This window comes from Hoplias malabaricus, chromosome 1 (assembly GCF_029633855.1).
Source record: "Hoplias malabaricus isolate fHopMal1 chromosome 1, fHopMal1.hap1, whole genome shotgun sequence".
Taxonomy (NCBI): Eukaryota; Metazoa; Chordata; class Actinopteri; order Characiformes; family Erythrinidae; genus Hoplias; species Hoplias malabaricus.
Window position 1 is genome coordinate 83,357,306 of NC_089800.1, and position 27,116 is coordinate 83,384,421.

The following is a 27,116-nucleotide window of genomic DNA, read 5'->3' on the forward strand; positions in this document are numbered from 1 at the left end:
AGGACAAATTTTGGCTCATACTTTGCTGAATTAGAGTGATCCATGTAAAATATATATATACAGGAGGTCCTCGGGTTACGTCAGTCCCGAGTTACGATGTTTCGTGGTTACGACACATCTCCCATTTACTGTATGAAGCCTTGTTTCGACTTAAGTGGTTTTGCGCCGTAAACATCGTAACGTGAACTTCGTGTTTGGTGTGCGCGGCGGAAGAATACACGGTTACGCAGCTCTGGACTGAGGAGGATAGGTGTTAGGATAGGATAAGTGCTTACAGTATGTTATTTACGTACAGTATGTACGTATGTTCCAACTTACACCAAAAATCGGTTTACGACGTGACGTAGGAACGGATCAACGTCGTAAGTCAAGGACCCCCTGTATATGAGCCTAGGGCTGGATGATACGGCTGTGATTTATATCACAATATATTCCTTAATCGATATGATATAATTCCGATATATCAATATGAACAGTACAAAATGCACTGAAATCTTCCAAGAAAAAACAAGTAACATGACTTTACCACCAAACATGAATCTATTAGCTTTGTAAATATTTATATATTTAAACTAATGTGCTGAACAGATGACAAAATTGGTCCAGCCCTATATGAGACTAAGTAGACCATATCTTGTCCTTGGTCATTTTTTGCCTAGAAGAGGTATTTATGCTGACTGACTGACACCTAATGTTGAAACACGCATGCGTGAGTAGGAACTGTTAATTCAGCTGTATTTCACAGAGAGAACTGAAGGTGGCGCCACTGTACCATCTGTTGTTAGTTCGGCCATATTTCACATTCCAGTTTGTGAACTACATTTGGAACAAGTCCGTGGTGACCAGAGGTCCTCTTTTCCCCAGACAAGTACTCTTTTTGAGACCTAAAAAATGCTAAATGGCCAGAAATGTCTGGGATATGGCTGTCTGCAGGCTTTCCCCCGTCCCATTTCTTGCCATAAGCTTTAAATCCTTCATTAAAATATTCACTTTGATGACATTGTAGAAAGTGAGCAGATGGCACAAGGGTTGAAGTGCCATCAAGGGTCAGAGAGTTGAGAGCTGAATTGGGACACACTCGTGCCGCTTCAGCGCTGTAGGTCTACCATCCACAGCGGTGAGCAGCTCGGTGTTTTACTGGAGCCTCTGACAGAAATGTGTTTAACGTTGTTGAGGCAATATTTATCATAGTCTCTTCTTAATGTTACTCAAAATAAACGCGGCTGTGAATTTGTTACAGCACCGTTTTATCAGTCAGACCCTTATAGAAATGTAAGTCAGTAATAAATATCTAGTTCCAGCGGTGCCCTGTTCCTTTATCAAGTGTAGATCCCTTGGTTGATAAAACGTTAAGGTGCTTGGTTTTAGAAATGTTCAATAACTTAAATTTTAAAATTTTATCTTGTTGCTTTCTGGTAAATGAGTTGTTTTAATGTCATCTCAACACGGTGCTTCAGTTTTGTAGCGTGGTATAAACAGAAAATAACAGGCTTTCCGTGATCATACACACACTGTCAGCAACAGACAAGATAAACTACTTTTATAGTTTGTGATTATTTGTTATTATTGTAAACAAAGACATTGTTATGAAGCACCAAAGATTCTCCAGACCTTCCAATAACAAGGTTTTTGAAATACCAGAAAAACCTCTGCGACAATGGCTATAAGGCTAATGGCGGTCCGGCAAAACTAGGCTTGCATAGTTTCTCTTTGCTCTTGTGTCAGACTGCATCTGTTTACAGTCCATACTCTCGAACAAGATAAAATTACTGGCACTAAATTATAAAGGTAAGGTGAAATTAGTCTGAGATACCCTCTTTTTCCATTGTATTCACTGGACAGTATTTTTTAAATGGTAATTTTCCACTGACTTTAACAATGCTTCTGTCTTCACTCTCGATTGATCAAGTGAAATAAATGCCTGATCAGATATAAATGAAGAAATGGACTCAGTCCAAAGCCTTCCACTCCCCCTCTTCATTATATTCTTGAAGGCCATTGCAGTGTATTGGGTCATCCTCTTGCTTCATAGTGCTACCTTTTTCAATGAATCTAAATTAGGAACGGAAGTCAATCCTAGAGTCACTTCTACAATTACAGGCAGCTGGGGATCAACTGATTCTAAAGTGTTAGACTAAATTCCAATGAGGAAAGTGAAGTACAAATTAATATTTGCTACCAAAAGTGGCTTACAATAGACAGCTTCCACAGCAGACACCTACCTTCCCCATTAGAGGAGAAACGGTTAAGTGAAATTAGCTTTTAGAATATCCAACTAAACTCACCGTTGAGATTGTAGTAAATATGTAAAGATTCTTCATAACACAAATCATAAAGATATAATTAACCTTGTTTATTGATTGGATTCTACACAATTAATTACTCAATTTTGGAATTCACTGTATCAATTCAGCTTGCTTTTTGTGCTGTAGCGTTTGTAATTCTGCTCTCAGAGCCTTCTGAGGTCGTCCCTGCACTCTGCTGTATGCCAGAAATAAGAAATAAGTTTCATTCTTCAATCCTCTGCTCAATTTCCTGTTATCAAACACAGTGGCTTTTCTCAGGCAACCTTGTCATTGTTGACTGCTGTTTACTACCAAAGGCTTCTTTGCAATATATGACGATTCAAAAATGACTAGATAAGAAACAAGCTGTAAAGTGCCCATGTGTTTTATAGTTACGAAACAACGTTCACAGATCTGCGCACTGTATATAAATCACCCGCAATACATGTACTATATGGAGAAAAGTATTGGGAGATGCCTAAGCATTCTGAATAAATGGGCAAAGAATTCCTAAAGACACACTCCAAAATAGTGTAAAAAACCTTCTCAGAAGATTGCATGATTTTATAGCTGCAAAGCAAGGACCAACTCCATGCTCACTGCCTTTGGATTTAGAATAGAACATCACAAAAGCTCCCCGTAAGTGGATTGAGTGGATGTCCCAATACTTCTAACCATATGGTGTGTACATTCAGCAGAATCTCTTTACATAGGACATTAAAGGCTGAGCACCAGCTAATAAATACAGTGGAATTTGAGTTCCTAACTTGTGTTTATTGATAGTCAGAAAACATGTTATTTCTTACTAATTCAAGGAATAAGGTTTAAAAGACCGTTGCCCCCCCCCCCCCCCCCCCCCAACGGTGTTCGGAAACTCTAATAGGCGTCTTGCCTGTGACGTAGATGGTGGACAACAACTCTAGAAGTTGCACTTAATTTCATGCAAAATGATGAAAAGGTGTGTTGTTTTTGGCTGCAATCATTTAATGTACAGTGGGACATCTGTGAACAAATGACCCAAAGATCCCAAAATATCCAGAAAATGGACTAAATTTGTCAACTTTAAACGGGCACTTTGGAAAGGACCATCCGCTCACTCCGTTATCTGTAGCTCATTTCACTGGCGCTTTTCCAACATTATGGGCATGTAAGGACACCAACGAAAGGTGTTCAAGAGCCTCTGTAACATGGAGGTAAACAGGGTAAGGACACTCACTTCGCCTGTTTTAGTCGGTGTTAGTTAACGTTAGCTTGACTCGCTAAACTCGGTGGCTCAGATTATACTCGGCTACGTAGCTGCATTACGGAGGTTTATAGTGTCGGATGAATTCGAGTTCGACTTCGATCACATTTACAAGAATAACGGTACCTCTACATTTGAGTTTAGCTTATTGCTAGGCTATTGTCATGAATAATGTTGGTTATTTAGCTAGATACTGTCATAACAGTCAGTCATAACGGTGTTTTACCGCGGCGTTGTTCAGCTGTTGTCCACCAGTGACGTCACGGTCGAGTTCGAGAATTTCCGTAGCGAGCTCGGGTTTTTCCGTCAATTTAATAAAATTGTCAGTTTTAAAGCAAATTAAGCTGCTATTTTCATTTTAATTCATACTTATATCTGTCAGTAACTACAATAATGTGGAATATTCATGGAGGTCCATTAAGTGGTGCTTAGACTTTAAGGTGTTAAGGAAGCAGGGAGAAAGTTACTTATGAGCATCAGTGAGAGAAAGAATGTGCGTCAGACAGACAGTGTGAAGTGGCTTGAGAATGAATATCACTATCACAAAATCTCTTCAAGCCTTGTCTGGCGCTGACCTAATTCTGCAGCACAACACCAAATTCAACTGCACGCCATAAACGGAAACAGAGGGGATACCACACGGATAGTAGAGCAATGGAGCAGATTTATCCAAATATAATAACACACAAGCTAAAAGTAGTAAAATTGAAATTGGGAAGGTCACATGAGCCTCACTGGTGCTGAACCAAAAAAACTGAGGGGTGACAGAATGAACAGGTCATTGAGTCAATATCAGAAACCCCCCAGAATCAGACTGTGGAAGAATTATTGTGCACCGTTCTATATGAGGTGCTGGAGCGCTGTTTGTGATGCAGATCTAATGATCCAACATTTGCATCTGACCTTACTAAAGGCCTCAAGTTTCAATGCAAACCAACCCTTGTATTCTAAGGCCTTCTCAAACTAATATCAAGTGGCATTTTAAACACATTGAACATTACAGACGTCTTGGGTTGGGGTATTTATATTCCAGTCCTCTTGACCGAGTATTGGCTGCTCTAAGATTCCTCTGAAGAGGATAGAAAAATAAAAGAAATAAAAAGAGCGGGATATAATTATGTTGAACAGCCTTCTTCATTTCATCTCCAGCTAAAAGCAGAGCACATCCTGAATCAATTACTGACTTTCATAATAATGATAACGTTCGGTCATCAACAGTCAAAAAACACTAAAACCTGGCCAATCGTGTTAATGTGTGTCTGTCACAATTATAATATCATGTTTTAAATGGCTCTGAAGGAGGAATAGGAGCTGAAAACAGATCCTGACGGACAGGTCCTGAAATGCCACAGCTGCTAAAAGAAAAGAAAATCTGGACAGCCTTAAAATTAAAGCCCCACAGAACAATCACTATTCCCTCCACCACAACTGTCCATGATTGGTTGAATAGAGCTGATGTTTATGATTACTCATCTAATGGTAGCTTACATAAAAAATATCACTATCAAGCACTGGGTGTTAAACTGCAGAGCTCGGTGTTAGTCTAGAGGTAGACTGAAAAGAGAAAATTATTCAAAGCATTGCATCTGTTTGTGTCTGCCTCTCTCCCTTTACAAGTTGTATTTTTAGACTTTTTGAATTGTCCTAGATGGAGATCACAAAGTTACATGCTGCTATTAGACAAAGTGTTTAAGAAGAAATACAGAAGCTATTGGAAAAGTGATATTTTTTTTTACCAGATACTTATTTTATCTCAGCTTTTTCCACAAAAAGATCTTGTGTTCTTCCTTTTCCAACCTATGAAAGACATGGGGAAACCCTGTAGCTGTGTAGCACTAAATGTGTACTCAATTCAGTAACATGTGGATTCAAGCTTACCATGTGTGTCTGGGACTGAGTGGCACCATACATAGTGATGCCATTAGTGGGTGGCGTAGGCTGGGGTGTATCTGGCAGGACGAAGCCTCTTCTGTCAATAAGACTGTAGAAAGAATCACACAAAGAGTCTTATATGCAACTGTTGAAAAGTGGGAAATGCTATACTAGGAATAAATGTCTGAAATTCTGCTTCTAATAAGAAGGATTGACCCTGTTAGCAGTTTAACATGTTAAAATACATTTATTCAATACTGAGGTTAAACAGAATCATCTGCTTTCACTTTTCCAAGAAATATTGAGGGGTTTCACTCCTCCCTGGTGCAATCCTGGAGGTTTGTCACAGTTTCTGCTTCTTACAAATTAAGTATTCAAAAGTTGGTCTATTTCATTGGTTGGTCCAAATCCTTTCACACCTACAGGAGTGTAGAACTGTACATAAATAACTGTGGATTGTTTCAGTCTCTTGATGAAAGTTGTAAGCACAGTTTATTTTAAACGTTACAGTTCTGATGCTTTACCTGCCATCTCCAATTTGTCTATATTTTTAAAATAACGGCCGGAAGCTGTTTTTCAGCCTTTTTCCTTCGATGCTTAAATCACAGCAGAAATTGGAAATGTAATAAACAAGAATGATTTTAGAGTTTCTACACAGTGCTATAGTGGCAATCATTATAATACACAGTAATATTTAACATGGTCAAAATCATAATGAGCACAAGGAGGACATTAAATGAAAGTACAGTGAAAGTACAGGAGGTCCTCGGGTTACGTCAGTCCGGAGTTACGATGTTTCGTGGTTACGACACATCTCCAATTTACTGTATAAAGCCTTGTTTCGACTTACGTGGTTTTGCGTCATAAACGTCATAACGTGAACTTCGTGTTTGGTGTGCACGGCGGAAGAATACACGGTTACGCGGCTCGGGACCGAGGAGGACAGCGTAACCCCAGTCGCATTGTACGCCATTTTAGCTTGCTGCTACGTTGTTTGATTTTGTGAACTTTTTGCCCTTCATTATGGCTCCCAAGCGTGAGGCAGACTCTTCTGTGTGCTTACAGTATGTTATTTACGTACAGTATGGACGTATGTTCCGACGCGACGTAGGAACGAATCAACGTCATAAGTCGAGGACCCCCTGTATTAATAAATAAATGGCTGGGAAGTGGATGGGACAGAGAACTGCACAAACAACACAGTGTTTCAGTGGTCAATGGCACTGGACTGTTAATATCACTGTACAGGACTTATTCAAGAAAGACCCCACTATGTCCCCACAAATGCTCATTGTCTCCAGCCCTTATAAGAGTACACAATGTACACAAAAGGAATATCTATCTATAAAAAGCCTGCACCAAAACATCCCTGAGAGAAGCTGGAGTCCCTCAGTGTAGTTGGAGAAGGTTAATGAGCAACAGAAACACGTCTATCCACTCTGAGTCATTCGCACATTTATGACCAAAGAGGAGGTCACGCAACTGCCATCACACTGGGACAGTACCAGTATCTCTCTCTCTCTCACTACAACCAGGCCACTAGGTGTCAGTACAACTGTGACAGATGTCTGCATGTTTCTCAACAAATAAGATTCAAATTTATTTGTATAGCGCTTTTTACAACTGATGTCGTCACAAAGCAGCTTCACAGAATTCTGATAAGACAAAGTTTTGACATGAAATGTAAAGAATGTAAAAATCCCCCAGGAGAGTGGGGCCAGGGGCAACAGTGGTAAGGAGAAACTCCCTCAGGGCTGAGCAAGAAACCTTGGGAAGAACCAAGGCTCACAAGGGGGGCCCTATCCTCCCCTGGTCATAGCTATCGGATATGAGGTCTCATTTAAAAAGACAGTCATTTGAAATGTGAAAAACGAGTGGTTGGGTCTGTTCACAATTTGTGGTTATTTATGAAACTGAAACAGACATAAGAAATATCTTCCACTATGGTCAGCTCTAGTGGAAGTACAATGACATTTAAATCTAGGATCCCTGTCTTCATGAGGGCCTACTGATGTATCCAATGATTATACGAATGTCCTACAGACGTACTTATATTTGAATCTTTTAGCTGAATCACAGCTATGTAAGCTGGGGTTTATAGGCAGCACCTGTAATGACTAATGAGCTAAACTCTGTAAACCATGGCCTTCAATTCCAGTAAATGCACATCGGCAGAAATGTCTATTAGTCCGCGTGGGTTTCCTCCGGGTGACTGTCTGTGAGGAGTGTGGTGTGTTCTTTCTGTGTCTGCGTGGGTTTCCTCCGGGTGACTGTCTGTGAGGAGTGTGGTGTGTTCTCCCTGTGTCTGCGTGGGTTTCCTCCGGGTGACTGTCTGTGAGGAGTGTGGTGTGTTCTCCCTGTGTCCGCGTGGGTTTCCTCCGGGTGACTGTCTGTGAGGTGTGTGGTGTGTTCTCTCTGTCTCTGCGTGGGTTTCCTCCGGGTGACTGTCTGTGTGGAGTGTGGTGTGTTCTCCCTGTGTCTGCGTGGGTTTCCTCCGGGTGACTGTCTGTGAGGAGTGTGGTGTGTTCTCCCTGTGTCTGCGTGGGTTTCCTCCGGGTGACTGTCTGTGAGGAGTGTGGTGTGTTCTCCCTGTGTCTGCGTGGGTTTCCTCCGGGTGACTGTCTGTGAGGAGTGTGGTGTGTTCTCCCTGTGTCCGCGTGGGTTTCCTCCGGGTGACTGTCTGTGAGGAGTGTGGTGTGTTCTCCCTGTGTCCGCGTGGGTTTCCTCCGGGTGACTGTCTGTGAGGTGTGTGGTGTGTTCTCTCTGTCTCCGCGTGGGTTTCCTCCGGGTGACTGTCTGTGTGGAGTGTGGTGTGTTCTCCCTGTGTCTGCGTGGGTTTCCTCCGGGTGACTGTCTGTGAGGAGTGTGGTGTGTTCTCCCTGTGTCTGCGTGGGTTTCCTCCGGGTGACTGTCTGTGAGGAGTGTGGTGTGTTCTCCCTGTGTCCGCGTGGGTTTCCTCCGGGTGACTGTCTGTGAGGAGTGTGGTGTGTTCTCCCTGTGTCCGCGTGGGTTTCCTCCGGGTGACTGTCTGTGAGGAGTGTGGTGTGTTCTCCCTGTGTCTGCGTGGGTTTCCTCCGGGTGACTGTCTGTGAGGAGTGTGGTGTGTTCTCCCTGTGTCCGCGTGGGTTTCCTCCGGGTGACTGTCTGTGAGGAGTGTGGTGTGTTCTCCCTGTGTCTGCGTGGGTTTCCTCCGGGTGACTGTCTGTGAGGAGTGTGGTGTGTTCTCCCTGTGTCTGCGTGGGTTTCCTCTGGGTGCTCCGGTTTCCTCCCACAGTCCAAAAACACACGTTGGTAGGTGGATTGGCGACTCAAAAGTGTCCGTAGGTGTGAGTGTTGCCCAGTGAAGGACTGGCGCCCCCTCCAGGGTGTATTCCCAACTTGCGCCCAATGATTCCAGGTAGGCTCAGGACCCACCGCGACCGGATAAGCGGTTACAGATAATGAATGAATGTTGTGTTCATGGTAAATGTTTTTGGTGCTGCTGTTCTTGCATGTTAGATACCATGAGAAAATTAATCAGATTGGATATTACAGCAGTCTAACTACATTGTTAATTATGTATTTATTGTAAATGTCTATTAGCTGTCTATTAGTTGGAAAGCTATTCATCCATTCATCTGCCCCTGGTCCTTTGGACTATCTCCTTCGTTCTTAATGACCTTTAACTGATGTGTGACAGCTCAGAACCCGTGCCGTTGGGAAAAAGAGAAGTGGTGTGTTGGAGTGAAGATAACAAGTGATAGGGATTATCTATGAATGAGTGTGCAGAAAACAGAGAAACCCTCAGCTGGGCCCTGCAGCGGAAACATGAGCAAAGGCACGTACGTTCACACCGTGAGCACCAGTGAAAAGAGGAAGTTCAGGTCAAACTTAATTTACTCCATCTAAGAATCATCAGAGCTAAATCCAACAATTTTATTCCAAATCATCAAGGTCATTCACGATGGTTTGATGTGGAACGCTTCGATTGATTGAAAAGTAACAGCCTTAAAATCACAATTATTCACAGTGATTGTGATAGGAACCAGATGTCTTAAGAACTCAAAACCAACACAAATTAGTTACAAAAACACTGAATGATGCTGGATAGACTTTGCTCTAGTTCTGGGTTGAAATTTAAAACAGAACTATTGTAAAGAGGAATATGTAGGGTGCCGTAAAAGAAAACAATCCCAAAAAAGCTACTGCAGGCCCATTTTAACATGATCAACATCATACATAATTTCAACCCACAATCAAGGAGTGATTTAGAAGCATTCAGCATGCAACAAAATGCAAACTAAGCTTTAAACATGTATGCAAATCAAAACAGCTGAGAGAAGAGTTCTGCCAGTCACAGTGAAGGTAGAAGAGCGAGACTGTCCTTGTTTATTTGCTGACAGCACAGACGGGAGAAAATGGAGAGTCAACTAATTGCTCAACAAATGAGATTAGCCATAAGATATAAGAGGCACATGAGACGTTGAAAAATCCTCACCATTTGCTGTTATTTATCAGACACCAAGAGACCAAATAGAAAAACTGTTATTAAGTGATTCACTTTGAATTGTGACAAGAAGAGACCACTGAGGCAAGGAAACATTTACAGCATTTAGGACTTTGGGCTGTTAACCAGGGTTTCAGAGATGTGATGGATGAGGATAGGCACATGTGCGAACTAAGGAACTCCTTATATAAAGCTGTTTTAATTATTAATTTCATTTTGGAGGTTGTGGGTTCGATTCCCGCTCCGGGTGACTGTCTGTGAGGAGTGTGGTGTGTTCTCCCTGTGTCTGCGTGGGTTTCCTCCGGGTGACTGTCTGTGAGGTGTGTGGTGTGTTCTCTCTGTCTCCGCGTGGGTTTCCTCTGGGTGACTGTCTGTGTGGAGTGTGGTGTGTTCTCCCTGTGTCTGCGTGGGTTTCCTCCGGGTGACTGTCTGTGAGGAGTGTGGTGTGTTCTCCCTGTGTCTGCGTGGGTTTCCTCCGGGTGACTGTCTGTGAGGAGTGTGGTGTGTTCTCCCTGTGTCTGCGTGGGTTTCCTCCGGGTGACTGTCTGTGAGGAGTGTGGTGTGTTCTCCCTGTGTCTGCGTGGGTTTCCTCCGGGTGACTGTCTGTGAGGAGTGTGGTGTGTTCTCCCTGTGTCTGCGTGGGTTTCCTCCGGGTGACTGTCTGTGAGGAGTGTGGTGTGTTCTCCCTGTGTCTGCGTGGGTTTCCTCCGGGTGACTGTCTGTGTGGAGTGTGGTGTGTTGTCCCTGTGTCCGCATGGGTTTCCTCCGGGTGACTGTCTGTGAGGAGTGTGGTGTGTTGTCCCTGTGTCCGCATGGGTTTCCTCCGGGTGACTGTCTGTGAGGAGTGTGTTGTGTTGTCCCTGTGTCTGCGTGGGTTTCCTCCGGGTGCTCCAGTTTCCTCCCACAGTCCAAAAACACACGTTGGTAGGTGGATTGGCAACTCAAAAGTGTCCGTAGGTGTGAGTGTGTGAGTGAATGTGTGTGTGTTTCTGTGTTGCCCTGTGAAGGACTGGCGCCCCCTCCAGGGTGTATTCCTGCCTTGCGCCCAATGATTCCAGGTAGGCTCTGGACCCACCGTGACCCTGAACTGGATAAGAAAATGAATGAATGAATGAATTGTTGTGATGAACACATGGTAAATGTTTTTGGTGCTGCTGTTCTTGCATGTTAGATGCCATGAGAAAATTAACCTGATTGGATATTACAGCAGTCTAACTACACTGTTGATCATGTATTCATTGTAACCCCAACTGTGTTTGTGATTGCGCTGCTCTGCACTGGATCAGAGCCACAGTTGTAAACATAAATAGCTACCAATGCGCTTACAACTTGGTCGTATGTCTTACATCCGTACTTTGTGTCCATGAAAACAGGAATATCTTGTTATTTTATCCACAGACACTAATAAAGCTGCCTCTGAACACGTTTAACTCACCTGGGTGGGAGAGGGCCACAGAGAGCTGCACAGCAGTTTGTGAATATGTTTCCATGGCTGTAAGGGTTGTAATTGTCTTTTCCTCTTTTTGATGACCACGACCCTTTTATCTGGAAAGAAAATCCACATATTTTTCTAAAACAAACTCATTACGACTCAATTCCGAATGAATTGGACATGGAATTCAGGATCATAATATCAGTTTGTTTAAATTCATTGGCTTGTTTTTATGTGGATTCTGATCAAACAGATCAAATATATACATGCATTAACACGGAAATACTTCACTTACGTCTTCATTTGTAGTCTGATTTGATCCAATTAGGTAGGTGTGGAAACCGGAGAGTCCCACTATTGACCAGACAGAGAAGAAACACACCACCACCTCCAGCACAGTGAACAAGGGTCAAGGAGAGGACAGCTTAGAACACAGGGGTAAACCTTTGGTTTAACCTCAGAAACCTGCACTATGCCCCAATTATCACTGTATGATAGCTGTGTACACACTCAATCTCTCTCAGGACAGGGTAGACGTGTGCTCAGGGTGATAATAACACTGTGACTTGTGTAGGTGCCAGAGTCTGTTTTCTTGCCAATTTGCACCACATTTAAAGTGCTAGTCCTAGCAGTTGTATCTAGTAGTAGAAGCTAACAAGCTCCTTATTCTGTAGCGCTAACAAGCACACACAAAAACAGTCGCACTTCTAGCTCTGTAAAAAACAAAAATACCAAATACAATTTGTTAAATATAGAATTATTTACAATAAATGAGGAAGTCCTTACACTTTAAAATTTTCCTTTGCTTTCATACGTATTAAAAGTCTTTGTTGTATGGCAGGGCTCCAAATAACCCTTCTGTTGTTTTTAGGTGTTAACCTGAGAGTGGATGCTGTAAAGCAACAACTGCTGCTGTATAAATCAAAAACTGCGTTTACCATAGAAAATTATTTTCTGGACACTTTCATAGCAGGAGATTCGCTAAGCAACTCCCGCTGGACCACGTAGCATTCAGTTCTTATTATGTCAGGGCTTTGATCTCTAGTCCTTTAGTCTCTGTGATATTTTATTTGGCAAATAATATAATGGTTAAACACTGAGATTACTACAAACCCTGAACTCATCTCATTTTCCCACAGAACACAAAAGAGTCACAGTCATATTCCCGAAAAACCATGGACCTGAAGGAAACGGCGGATTCGTCTAAGGGCAGTTAAGGACAAACTGAATTTAATATTTCCAGTACTGCATAATCAAAAGTTTGGTAACAATGTCTTCGATGAAATCAGAAATAAAGTAATACTCAAAGTGGCTCTTAACACACTCTCTGCCTCCGTGGGTTTTCAGACTCAAGGACTTGACATGGCCATTTTTCACTGTATCACAAAGGAAGAGATTGAAGAGATGTTATCCTTATGAAAAGTCTTCTGTTGAAAGACAACTGCGTGGCTGCCGTTATCTTCAAAGTGACAATGGTTGCTTCCCTCGGCCTGAGGTCCTTATCTGTCTTGACTGTGGCATTTACAGAAGAAACGCACAAAGTCCTTATGCAGGCCGTTTTAAATGCCCCACCTGTCAAGCTTTAGTTGACCTATAGCACTGCAACAGTTGAAAGGGTCTTTAGTGAGACGTGCATAATGACCACACGTTTTTTTGGCAGCTGTTAAGTCTCAGAAATAGCTGAAAATATCCCTTCAACCAACACTGCTCGCAGAATTCTTTCATCCTCAGCATGCCAGATTTGACAGGGAGCTAAGATCTCTGGCAATCCTCCACGTATAACGCTTAAACCGATAATATTTTCCCCTGCTGAGAGGAAAATGACAAAGGGAAGCACCTCATGTGCTGTCTAAACCACACATGGATGCAGAGAGAGAGAGAGAGAGAGAGAGAGAGAGAGAGAGAGAGAGAGATACAGTGAGAGACAGACAGACAGAGAGAGACAATGCCATCAAAGAGACTTTACAAATCTATTGAGGAAAGGCTTTCACAGTAAAAATATAAATGGATTGAACACTTTCTAAACGTAGACTTGGTAAATATAAATAGATTTTCATCATGTTGGAAAAGGATATCTAGCAGGACTGTCTTTGAGTGCCGTGAGGAAGCCTTTTGTATGGGACTCTGTGAAGACAAAAAAAATCCAAGACAAATACAGGTCTGTTAATGTGGCAGATTCTATATCCCTTCCATTCAGAACTGCTTTTTCAGCTACGTCTCCACCAACCCCCCCCCACCCACACACACACAGGGACGAGGTTAAAATGAATGGAAAACCATTCACAAGGGTTGAGTGCTCTGGGACAGTGAGGGCATCCGGAGAGGGATCAGATCCGCTGTAATAAGCCATGATTCAGCTGTTGAAAGTCAGGGCACAGGTGTTCTACAGTGGCATAATGCCAGGACCACAGCACGGGAGATATTACATCAGGCCTTAATCACCTGGTCAGAGTCAGCCCTCTCTCTCTCTCTCGATCTGTAATCGATCTCTTAAGAGCTCATCATAAAACACGCAGAGCACAAGGAAGCTGTAAAATCCTCCCAAAACAGCACTCCCGCCATCACCAGAGATTTATTTGCTATTTCAGTCCGACAAAATGAGGTCCTAACAACTCTGAAGCAAAACAGACACGCTTCATACACACACACCATCTGAGTGTAATCTAAGAGTAATGAAACAAACAAATGCACAACTAGGCCAAGCTGGGGAGCAGTTCACTGTGAGCATCCTTTAAAAAAAACACTTTAGGTGCTTATTAGTGCCCTGAGAGAGGCCTTAATTCAGTGGAAAGCTGATGTCTGATGCAGACGACATCAAATCATAAATGGAAAGCGAAAAAATGGAAACTCATTCATAACGGCCTGCTTTATTGCATCACTCTGGCTTTATTGATTTCCATTCCTGCTCTCATCTTCTTTATGCCTCAGATAAGCTTTCATAAGCAGCCTCAGAATCGACCTACTGAAGTTTTCATGGGTAATCGTACCTGAGATTACCAGCAAGAAACAGTAAACACTGAGAGAATTAACAGACTGATGTAAATGGGAATGAAAATAATCAGCAGACAGGCTAGACTTTGGAAATTTGAACTGGAAGGCAAGCTAAATATTGCTCTCCCATATCCAAGTACACTACAACTGGACCACTGCTATACACATTAGCACTGTGCTATTAAGAAACATAGCCGCAGCATTCAAATATTAATGTACAGTGGAACCTCTACTAACAAACGCCTATACTAACGAACTTTCCAAGATACGAACCGGGCATTTGAATATTTTTTGCCTCCACCAACGAACCACGACTTTAGAAACGAACCCGAGCCTCCGCCGAGCCGGCGGCTGGAAATGGCCACTGACCCCAATAGGCGAGTCTCCCAGCGCCCAAACCTGAGTGAGCTTTTAAGATTAGCACATTGTAGCTTTAGCAATTTAGCATTAGCGTAAATAGCAAGACATCGAAATTCGTGCTAAGTTAAACCGTATCTACGCTTCGTCTCCCCACATTCACCGCCTACTCTCCGTTATTCCACCCGCCCCCCCACCTCCCGTCATACAGCCAGTGCCTGTGTTACTCCTCCAGCTAGTCGTCACGTCTCCAAGGTAGCGATGTGTAACCACTTAAAACTGTTTTTATTTTTTATTACTGTTACCACTGTATATCTTTTTTATTTTTAGTAACGCTACATGTATTTTTTTTTTACTAATTTGAGAGTGTTGTAAACATATATCAGTGCAAAAAGGGTGACGTTCGGGGTGGGGGCTGGAACCCATTAATTGCTTTTCCATTATTTTTAATTGACTCGAGAAACGAACTTTTCCACTTATGAACCGGGTCACGGAACGGATCAAGTTCATAGGTAGAGGTTCCACTGTATTATCCTTGATACTGAATGATTTAATCATTGTTTATGCATGGTCTTTTCTATTTTAGTAAATTAATCTGGGCTGTTAAAGGTAGTACATGAATTAATCTATTAATATAATATTGTAGTACTAAAAGAAATGTAGTAGCACTACACTAACAAAAATAAATCCTGAGGACTTGCAGCATAGACTGTTTCAGCCAATTATTGAGGAGTAGATGCATTAATTATTGATAATTGAAAGAGAAACACAGTTATTTAACTACTTATTCCTAAAGTGCGCTAGAAACCGCAAGTCCTCCCAGCATTCTGAGTTCATACTCTCTTCCTCTTTTCCTAAAAAGAGAACACACTATCCCTGGCTGTTCACACAGTGAGATGGCCGGCGTCCAGGCCGAACTCATTACGCCCCCATCACAGTTCACACAGCCTGCTGTCAGTACACACAGCACAGGAATGAGGAGCACCTCTCTGGGCTGGACACAGCCCTGTCCACTTACGCATGATTACGTGTGTTATGACGAAGGCAAAGATGAAGATTGTCAGGAAGGACAGCGACAGGATAAACATGTAGAAGAAGCGGTAGTTCCTCTTTCCAACGCAGTTGCCCACCCAGGGACAGTGATGGTCAAACCGCTCTGCAGAGATCACATTTAAAATTCAGTCACAGTTAAGTGTCACTTTCTCACACACAATTATGCATTAAATTTACATGATGAGGCAAGCCAGTTATCTCAAATCATTTTAGGATTTCACAAAACCTTTATGGACTTTACCCATAGGAGCTGTATTTATGAATGCAAACATCTGTAAAATTTGTTCTGAACATTACTGGGATACATTTATCCTGCCAGCCCCCTAATACAAAGCCTGGATAATGTCAGAGTGAGCACATGTGTAAACAGAGCTGGGAATGTTCCGGAGAAACATGTCATTCCTCACAGGTGCTGCCCCATGCCTAAAGCACGCGGAACATTTCCAGCTGTGAGAATGTGTCTGATGCAGAAAATCTCCAGAGGTACATTATATGTCACATTAACCCCAAAGTTAATATGTGAAAATGGCTTATAAAGGTTATTAAACAAAATGAAACAAAAAATAAACAATCCTGTTTTATGAGTAATAAAGGGCATAAGTTAAATCAGTGTTAAATGTGAGGAAACTGAAAAAAGAATTTACTGAATGTCAATTTAGTAGCAGAGAGAATGAATGAATGAATGAACACAGCGCTGGGTCATACTTGTAATTTTCATGCTTTAGATTTAACCGAGTCACAATGAGAAGACATCATTTCATAGACACAGCTGGCTTCTGAGGTCAGAATACACTGTGTAGTAGATAAGTATAAATACATTGATATATTATGATCTGAAGGTGGTAAACAACACACTGAAATAATCAGGAACTGTTATTCCACACTGATTCACTTCTTAAAACTCAAGACTCCTTATGAACAAAGTCATTATCTGATCAGAAATGTACAAACACTGTCTGTCAATTACAGTGATCAGAACATAAACAGAAAAGGAGACTGATGAGTGAAGCAGGGAAAAAGAAAGAGAAAGAGCCAAAGAGAGACACAGGTTGGGAGACCAATCTATAAGAGGAAAAAGCAGCAACTGTAGCCTCATGCTGACGCTTAAAATGTGAGGTATTCTAAATAGAGGGTTTGCACATGCACATCTAACCTTGCATTACTCAACATATCACGCAAGTACAGCCAGATAACTCACCCACACAGTTATCACAAAGGCTGCAATGAGAGGCACGGGGCGGTCTGAAGATTTTGCAGGTGAAACAGTACTTGAGCTTCACGGTCTGCCCGTTAATTGTAACCTCTTTCGTCCTGGGGGGAGGCCTGTATCCCGTGGAGCTGGAGCCGTTGGCGATGTCTGTTAGGGAGAAGAAAACCAGTGTTATGTCGCAGTAGGAAGATGTTGCTGTTCTGCTGTGAGGCAGAAGGAGGCACAGCTGTTGGGGGGGGGGATTTTTCGAAAATGCCTTTGAAGTCTGCCCCGGCCTGGGCTTCTCCACACAAGCCAACACTCGGCCTGATGAGAGATCTTCTCAAATATTACACGCCAAGTCAAACAGCCAGTCCGAAAACAAAGGCACTGACCCGTCGCATCTCCTTCAACAAGCATGACTCGTGCCTCTTCAGTTCAGCTTTTATTTTAGAATCGGTCCTTCGCTCCTGCGAGGAGAACAGCTAAACAAGACTGGTAAAATTGCAGCTCTGCACTCCACTCTGTAATTACAAGCTCATTCACGTTCCAAGCTGGCCCAGACATTGTTAGGTACAATTCAGCAATGTTACCAAACACTCAGAGCTGCACACAAGCTTACAAAACAAGCTTGTCGTAATTTGTAGCAGTGTTTGATTATAATCCTCAGATTCAGAACATTACCACAGAGAATGTAGACTGGGCTCACGATTCTCTTGTTATGTGGAGACACTGTGTGGAGATGCCCTCCTGAGGAGCTGGCACACTGCAAAGCTGCATTAACTACAAACTTCAAACGGCATACCCTTAGCTCCAAATGAACACAGAAAGCAATGCAGTGTCTTTTTCAATTTATTTTTCACATTTAGTGACTCCTGTATTTTGGGTTTTCCCAGGTCTTCTGTTGTACATCATTTACCAGATTTCACACAGAAAATAAAACATGGAAACAGGGCTGGACGATATGGCCACAATTTATATCACAATGTATTTCTTATGTTTGGTCAATACGATATAATTCCAATATCGATATGAACAACATAAAATCAACTGAAAAACTTCTAAGAACAAACAGTTCAGTCAGTCAGCGAGAAATGAAGTAAATAGTGTGGCGCAGCAGGTAGATGTCGTAGCCACACAGCTCCAGGGACCTGGAGGTTGTGGGTTCGATTCCCACTCCAGGTGACTGTCTGTGAGGAGTGTGGTGTGTTCTCCCTGTGTCTGCGTGGGTTTCCTCCGGGTGACTGTCTGTGAGGAGTGTGGTGTGTTCTCCCTGTGGCTGCGTGGGTTTCCTCCGGGTGACTGTCTGTGAGGAGTGTGGTGTGTTCTCCCTGTGGCTGCGTGGGTTTCCTCCGGGTGACTGTCGGTGAGGAGTGTGGTGTGTTCTCCCTGTGTCTGCGTGGGTTTCCTCCGGGTGACTGTCTGTGAGGAGTGTGGTGTGTTCTCCCTGTGGCTGCGTGGGTTTCCTCCGGGTGACTGTCGGTGAGGAGTGTGGTGTGTTCTCCCTGTGTCTACGTGGGTTTCCTCCGGGTGACTGTCTGTGAGGAGTGTGGTGTGTTCTCCCTGTGGCTGTGTGGGTTTCCTCCGGGTGACTGTCGGTGAGGAGTGTGGTGTGTTCTTCCTGTGTCTGCGTGGGTTTCCTCCGGGTGACTGTCGGTGAGGAGTGTGGTGTGTTCTTCCTGTGTCTGCGTGGGTTTCCTCCGGGTGACTGTCTGTGAGGAGTGTGGTGTGTTCTCCCTTTGTCTGCGTGGGTTTCCTCCGGGTGACTGTCTGTGAGGAGTGTGGTGTGTTCTCCCTTTGTCTGCGTGGGTTTCCTCCGGGTGACTGTCTGTGAGGAGTGTGGTGTGTTCTCCTTGTGTCTGCATGGGTTTCCTCCGGGTGCTCCGGTTTCCCACAGTCCACGCGTTGGTAGGTGGCTAGGCGACTCAAAAGTGTCCATAGGTGTGAGTGTGTGAGTAAATGTGTGTTGCCCTGTGAAGGACTGGCGCCCCCTCCAGGGTGTATTGCCCAATGATTCCAGGTAGGCTCTGGACCCACTGTGACCCTGAACTGGATAAGCGGTTACAGACAATGAATGAATGAATATTTATATTGAATTATTGTCCAGTCCTACTTGAAAATAATTTAGTCAAAGAAAGCCAAAAGTCTAATTTTCTTTATGTGACCTAAAAACCAAGAACATGAAATGTGTAACTACTCAGCACAAAATCTCTTTCCATTGGCGATGTGGCTCATAACAACCCAGTGGCAGCTGGTATAAGGAATGCTGTCACATCAGCATGGAGTACAGTTACAAAACAAAAGTGAAAGTGAAGTTATTTGAGGTGTAATTTCTCGGTAACGAAACCTATGACAAAAAATACTTGTTGACAATATCTTTTTCACAATTAAAATATGAGTGAATATAAGTTGATTCCTAATGGAATTATTTCTTTGAAGCTGACAGTTGATACGAGTGACTCCAGATGCTCAAAGACTTGAAACTGAGTCAACTCAGACTCGCAGCACACTTTGAACTAAAAATGTTAAATATATACAAAACATAAAACGGCCATATTTCTTCCATAATTTTGTGTGTTAATATTATTATTATAATGTATAAGTTTAAGCTATGGTTTATGCTAATAATTCTTACCTCCTTTGTGGCTAAATCTAAGCTAATTTGTTTTATTTAATGAACTAAAACTACACTAAAATATTTTGTTGACTGAACCTAGGCTAATCCCATCAGTTACACGACTAAAATGAGACTAAAATTACTACACAATATAGTCAAAATATAAGGCAAATAAATCAAAATCAACTGCAAAGTTAGCACTCTTTTGTTGACTTCTTAGATTCAAAATCACACCAATTAAAGATAAGATTTCTCACTTTATTGAATTAACCTGAATTAACCAACCACAGGGACATGTTTTTGTTCTCATTTTTTCTTATAGACATCTTTATCAAGGAAGCCAGAAATGTATGCGCCAGTCAGCTTCAGATTTTTATTTTTTGTGTTTAAGATTGTTTCAGCTCAATTCAGAGAAAACAGAGGTGGTTCTTCTTAGGACACAAGGATCTAGAAAGTAGATAAATTGCTCACTTGGTGCTCTATAAATAATACTGAAATGACTTTAATTTATTGTGCTTTTGAACTGGAAACCCCACGTATAGATCAAAACAGCTACATTTTAGAGGCTGAGGTAACAATTAAAAATGCCATAATGAATAGCACTTTAAGCATTTAAGCACTTTCACAATACAGGGGTTCCTCGACTTACGACATTGATCCGTTCCTACGTTGCGTCATAAACCGATTTTCGGTGCAAGTTGGAACATACGTACATACTGTACGTAAATAACATAGTGTAAGCACTTATCCTATCCTCACACCTATCCTTCTCGGGCCCGAACCGCATATTTTTCCGCCGCGCACACCAAACACGAAGTTCACGTTACGACGTTTACGATGGAAAACCACTTAAGTCGAAACAAGGCTTTATACAGTAAATGGGAGATGTGTCGTAACCACGAAACATCGTAACTCGGGACTGACGTAACACGAGGACCTCCTGTATAGCCTTGTACCTTCTTTATAACAGTTTATGATGTCATTTTACCCATTCCATTAACCATGACTGCGATATTGGTTTCTTCGGCACAGCCATATGTTTTATATTGGGATGGCAAGATGTCACTGATGCTGAGGCAGAGCATAATGGTGATTTTTAAGCTCTCCATGCAGGTGTCTGTGAATGGAATGCAGAGTGTGGGCTGGTTATGGAGAGTAAGAGAAAGTGAAAGAGAGAAAGGAGGAGGGAAAGAGGGTGAAGTGTGTAGGTGTTAAAAAGAGATTACAGTAAATTGAGTGTATGGGTATCCTGTCTTTACATGACCAGCATGATTAATGCATGCTTCGTTCTTTCTTTATTTCTCCTGCTCTCTCGTTCTCGTCCTTTCTTCTTGCCTCTGCTGTCAGAACCCAACCTGGAGCCAGAGACTGCGTGGGAAGTGCATCAGCAAAAGACGTTTCTAGCAAACACATGCTCTGAGAAGAAAAGGAAGGCTGCTCTCATTGTTATTGATTACCAACAGGCATTAAGTCTACTATCATGTCTGAAGATTATCATCTGAACTCAATCAGAACAAGGTGGTATAAATTCCCATTTCTTCATTTCAAAACCCAACCAAGGGCTTTGTTTATAAAAAGTATATGACATTAATCATCATTTAGTTCTTTAGATAGGCCCTCAGCATTTGCATACAGCCGATTTATAAAATATCAGTGTTTATGAACTGCAATCTGAATTAAAGGCAATGTTCTTTATTTTAATAATATTAATAATTCAGTACAATAGGCTTTTTCTGGAGGCATCCAGGCATCTGGAGATTTTAAAACAGTGAAGAGACCTCCAAACCTTAAGGACATTGCTTGAGGACATTGCTCTATTCCTGCTCCACAGATAATACTGACTTATATTTGCTGTTACAGATTAGTCTCATGTTGCCAGAGTCTCTAGGGACAGTCTGGAACCACTTACTACAGCAGGAAAAGAAATTTGACTGACACACAAAAGGACCAATCACAAGTCTTATTTTGGCATAACATTTGGAGGGAGTCTTTCATGTTGGACCAGTAACAGAGCCGGTACAGAACGATAAAGGAAAATGCTTATATCCGGATGTACCGGTAGCTAATCTGAATGCAACTGGCAGAATCCTGACACTGATATGGAGTCAAAAAAGGGTCAAAAAGATTTTGCGTTTGTAAAACAATACTCAAAAATGTAACAGACCTTGTAACTGCGTTTGAGCAACTACAGACACGTAAAACTAAAATCCACAAATGTATTGGACTGCACAAATTTAAAACAACAACAATAATAATAATTTAAAATCACAAATGTGTAAAAGAGATTTGCATTTGTAAATTAAGTGGTGTGAAAGTGTGAATCAGTACCTTCTCAAATGGCATAAATGTGCAAGAGCAGACCTTTTTAAAGTTTCAAATGAGACAGTGGGAGTTTTTGAATGAGGTGGAAAAAATCCACACATTCGCCTTCTCTGCTGCGTGTGTGAATCTCTTTTTGCAGTTTTGACGGCCAATTGATGGACCAATAGGAAAGTTTTAGCTGGACCAATCACATCGTGAGGTTTGTTTAACCAATCGGAACATTGATTTGTTGCTGTCAACCATAGCGCTTTTCCACCAAATGAACTCCGGTTCTTGAACCGGTTCCGTTCCTGATTCTTGGAACCTTGGTCCCCACAACTGTCTTCAACTAAACCACACCGCTAAACATTCGTAACTATACATTGCTAACTAAAACATTCCTAACTATAATTGAGAACTTATCACCTACCCAGATAAATTTAAGTTTAAATTCACATTAAATAAATTACTTCTTAACACCAAAATTCCCACTTCTGAACTTTTTAAGCTCTAATGGGCACTTACAAACATTATGAAATAAGTCACTGGATCCATTTTAACCCTTTCTTGCACAAGACATTTTACAGTTAAACAATAAAGTCAAATATTAAGACAAATTTGAACTGGTCACTCATCTTGCTTTTGTAGGAAACCTTGGAATGGAAGAAAGTGATTCAAACTAACAATGAACAAATGACTCGAGTAAAGCTAAATCCTTCTGTACCTTCTTGCCCCGTTATCGTGGACAGAGTGGAAGAGGAAGAGGATGATTAATGAATTAAGTGTTCCGTGAATTAGAAGTACAATTACAGTCAAACAGATCTTGATGCTTCTGTAGATATACAAAACCAAGTAGACTAGGACTTTTCAATGTCAGCCACAGCTCTTTTCTTTTGGCTCAGCAGGAGGTTAAGGGCAGCTAATTAATGTCCAGCAGTGGAAGGGCAGTGAGGATCGCTGTGCACGTGCAACTCATACATACCTTCACCTTCACACAAGGCTTAATATCAACTGAGGTAAGATCAAAACAGCACAAGATTAAACAGAGGGAGAACAGTGCAGTTTAACGGGCCATGGGATACTGAAAAATCAGAGACAATCATTCACAACACGATCATTACTACTACAAATTACACGATTTAAACTAAACGGCTATTATATCATTTTTCTGATGCCAGCATTAACCTCAAACCAACTGCTTACAGGGGACAGTATAGAATCTCAACACTTAATGTCACTAAACGAATTACGTCAATATTACAGAATATGTAAATATGATCATGATACTACACTAATGAAAATATTCACATGCTCTTATTCTCTGCTGCACTCAACTAAACTAACTGCTTCCCTTTTCTGTTTTCTGAGAAAATGGTGGCCCACTGATGGAAGATTGTTTGCTGGATTCTCTTGCGGCCCAGACCAGACCAGACCAGCTGCTCACCTTATTATTATTATGTAGCATAATGACATTTCATTGGTGATCATTTAAAATTCAATCTATAGTTTGATCAGAGGAGGATGGGTCCCCTTTGTGAGTCTTGGCTCCTTCGAAGGTTTCTTCCTCCAGCCTCGAGGGAGTTTTTCCTTGCCACTGTTGCCTTCGGCTTCCCCGCATTGGGCTTTGATTTAAACGTTCCGTTCTGAAACTGTGAAGCTGCTTTGTGACAACGTCAGTTGTAAAAGGCGCTATACAAATAAATTTGATTCGATTTCATTGATGATCACAATGAACTAAGAACTTATCTGGAACAAAATCTGCAAATAATTTTTTTAAAATTTAATTTGGGTTCAAACAGAACAAGGTACATTAGAGAGCTATGGAATATCATTTGCCATTACTTACAAACCAAGGGCTTTGTTTATAAAATGTCTGAAATGCAACCTGAATTATTATTATTAATAATCATTAGCACACAATTGATTTATAAAAGTCAGTGTTTATGAACCGCACACTGTATGAATTAAAGCATTCTGCTTGTATTCCTATGTTTGTACCTGGATATATTTAAGATCAAATTCACTGGCATATCATTTGCTATTATTTGCTGTTTGATATTTTAAATTTTGCTTAAATTGTGTAGGAGATGCTGCAATCTTGCTATCACAATTGACCTGGATTTGTCATTCTAACACATAGGCAGTATCATTAGGGCAGCTTGTTTTTTTAAACCTTCGCAACATCCCCAAAGAAAGGTATGCCTTATCCCTGCATGACGCAGAAAGATCCGTATATGTCTTTATTACTACTGTCAGGATACACCATCAAAAATTTAAGTAAACTTCAACTAGCTCAAAATGCTGCAGCCAGGGTCCTCACTAAAAGAAAATTTGAACATATCAGTCCAGTTCTATCATCACATCATTGGCTGCCTGTTAAATTCCGTATCGATTACAAATTATTATTAACGTTATTAACGTATAAAGCACTACATGGGCTCACTCCTGAATACCTTCAAGATATTATTTCCTATTATGAGCTTTCACGATTACTCAGATCACAGAGTACTGGCTTTATAATAGTTCCCAGAATTCAGAAGGCCTCAGCTGGGGGAAGAACTTTTTCTAATAAAGTTCCCAAACTCTGGAACGATCTTCCAGAAAATGTTCGGGGCACAGACAGAATCGCAATCTTCAAATCTAGGTTAAAAACTCATTTGTTTAGTTTAGCTTTCGGTAGTTAATGCTCCCCCATAGATAAAGGCGGCAGATACGGGGGGTCCATGGACACAGGGAATTATTGTAAACTGAGACGCTGCTGCTGTCATCCCGCTGGTTCACGCGATCACTCAGGTTTGTCGACGGTGTAGGGGAGGGATGCCAGTGTTTTAGGGATGCTCCCGTGTCTGTTCCCCCCGTCTGGTTCTCTCCGTTTTGTTAAAGCTGTCACAGTCAGATCTGCCACACTCTGGAAACGTTCACATTTTCTGCTTTACATTCACCCAAACAGATCAACACTAATTCCATCCCTCTACCTTTTTCCGAGTAAACGACCACCCGGACACTGATGGATGACTGTCGAGCTCCTGCTGCCCACACTCCAGCCCCCGCCACTTGCCTTGGAGCTGCTCACCCTACATTGAAGTGTTCTTGGACTCCTAACTATTATTACCAGTCGATTGACCAGAGGAGGATAGGTCACTGTTGCCCCTGGCTTTCTCTCATGGGGGTTTTTACATTCTTTACATTTTTACGTCAAACATTTGTCCTGCTTTGTGACATCATCAGTTTTAAAAAAAAAGCTCTACAGAAATAAATTTGATCTATAACTCTATAGCAATAGGTATATTTCTTCACTCAGGATGGTGTAGTCCAAATGTATACATTTTATAGGCAGATATTTACAGCAAATTTTTGCCTACTGGCAGTGTCCCCAAACTCCCATATTCTCCATCTGAGTCATATTAACATGTGAAATTTGAATACATCAATGCAGTGTCAGTATCTAAATAAAGAACTGAAAGTGATAATTACAGTGCTGAATTATTTACTACATCGTAGAACTGAAAAGAGCCATGAACGTCCAATGCACTGGTCCACACTCCTGGGCCTGGGGTAGTAAGAACAAACAGCAGGACAACACTGTGCTGTGGTCAGTCCCCAGTGTAGCAGGCTATAAACCAGGCTAATGAGACTGATGAGCAGCCACAGGCAAACAGCAGCCACAGAGGAAATACCCACACTCTCAGATATACACACACACACACACACACACACACACACACACACACACACACACACACACACACACACACACACACACACACACACACACAGTCACTGAATCAGACAAAGAGAAGGCAGCACTTCCTTTTGTCTTCTTCGGTCTGCTGCATTTTACTTGCTATACAAGTACTGTCACGGCTCTATTCACTTCCCTCTAACTCCACATCTCTCTTTTTCACTTTTCCAACATCTGTCAAACTAACGCCATGCTTTCAGCCTAGAGTGAAGATAACGTCATAGAACAAGTGAGGGATTCTTCATAAAAACTACTTTCTGAAAAGAAAACTCTATAGTAACTGAGGAACAACAAACTGAACCTTTTCTCAAAATATCATGCACAGCAAGACTGACATTATATCAGAACATTTTCCCTGTGTGTTTGTGCTTTCAAGGATACCATTTACTCCACATTCCTTACAGCACATACAGGGGTTGGACAATGAAAGTGAAACACCTGGGTTTAGACCACAATCATTTATTAGTACGGTGTAGGGCCTCCTTTTGCGGCCGATGCAGCGTCAGTTGGTCTTGGGAATGACATACACAAGTCCTGCACAGTGGTCAGAGGGATTTGAAGCCATTCTTCTTGCAGGATAGTGGCCAGGTCTCTACGTGATGCTGGTGGAGGAAAACGTTTCCTGACTCGCTCCTCCAAAACACCCCAAAGTGGCTCAATAATATTTAGATCTGGTGACTGTGCAGGCCATGGGAGATGTTCAACTTCACTTTCATGTTCATCAAACCAGTCTTTCACCAGTCTCGCTGTGTGTATTGGTGCGTTGTCGTCCTGATACACGGCACCGCCTTCAGGACACAATGTTTGAACCATCGGATGCACATGGTCTTACTGGTGCAATGTGCAGTTAATGAAGATTGGCCACCAGGCTGCTCCAATTTTTGGAGAGATCAAATAAATCTCTCCAATGTCTCCAAAAATGTACAGAAACTAATAGACACCAGTTTGCATGAGGTAATTTAATTCATATTCACCAATAAGTATTCAGAACAGACTCACTGTAAGCAACACTGGCATTACTCATTCTTCTAATAGCATCTATAATAAATCAACTTTATAAAAACAGCTTATGTCTTTTTGTGTAATTAGTCACCTGTATTAGCTTTAAGGCTGCACATTATCATAATATTGGCCTACTTGATTCTGATCGAATCGACGCTGCAATATGCAAATGACCCCTTGAAACAACCAAAAGATTATTTGCTGTGTGCTGTAAGCTGTGACTAACCTTCACAGGGGTTTCTGTGGGTGTTGCGGGAAAGAAGCCAGTCACGTGATCCAACAAATGTAAATAATGTTAGTTTCTGTCAATTACACCAGGTCATATTACGATGCAAACAATACGGGGTAACAAAACGGCAATAAGCCTTAGTGTGGAATGCACAATGACAGCAGTGTCTTCACGCTCATGGAGAAGCAGGGCTGTTTGTACTTTGTTATTCTAAGGCTCTGGTGTGCATCACATACAGATCACAACTGTAAACTAAAAGAGCTGAGCACGGAGACCTGATTCTGTCTGCAGGCCACCGGCAACAGAGATTTACATTT

General features: G+C 41.9%; 1 protein-coding gene across 4 annotated transcripts in view; it reads right to left on the bottom strand.

Moving 5' to 3' along the window:
* LOC136700171 (palmitoyltransferase ZDHHC14-like) overlaps window positions 1-27,116 on the bottom strand; it is a 57,987-nt gene that overhangs the window by 5,753 nt on the left and 25,118 nt on the right. For 2 of the 4 annotated variants that reach the window (XM_066675468.1, XM_066675462.1), the window contains exons 4-10: window positions 16,918-17,076; window positions 15,685-15,822; window positions 13,394-13,442; window positions 11,614-11,716; window positions 11,322-11,431; window positions 5,407-5,509; window positions 5,265-5,325 (exon numbers count right to left, since the gene is read on the bottom strand). In XM_066675468.1, the coding sequence (XP_066531565.1) occupies window positions 5,272-5,325; window positions 5,407-5,509; window positions 11,322-11,431; window positions 11,614-11,716; window positions 13,394-13,442; window positions 15,685-15,822; window positions 16,918-17,076 (716 nt within the window). In that variant the 3' untranslated portion in view covers window positions 5,265-5,271. The remainder of the gene's footprint in view (window positions 1-5,264; window positions 5,326-5,406; window positions 5,510-11,321; window positions 11,432-11,613; window positions 11,717-13,393; window positions 13,443-15,684; window positions 15,823-16,917; window positions 17,077-27,116) is intronic. The other 2 variants (XM_066675453.1, XM_066675444.1) reach the window with 1 other exon arrangement.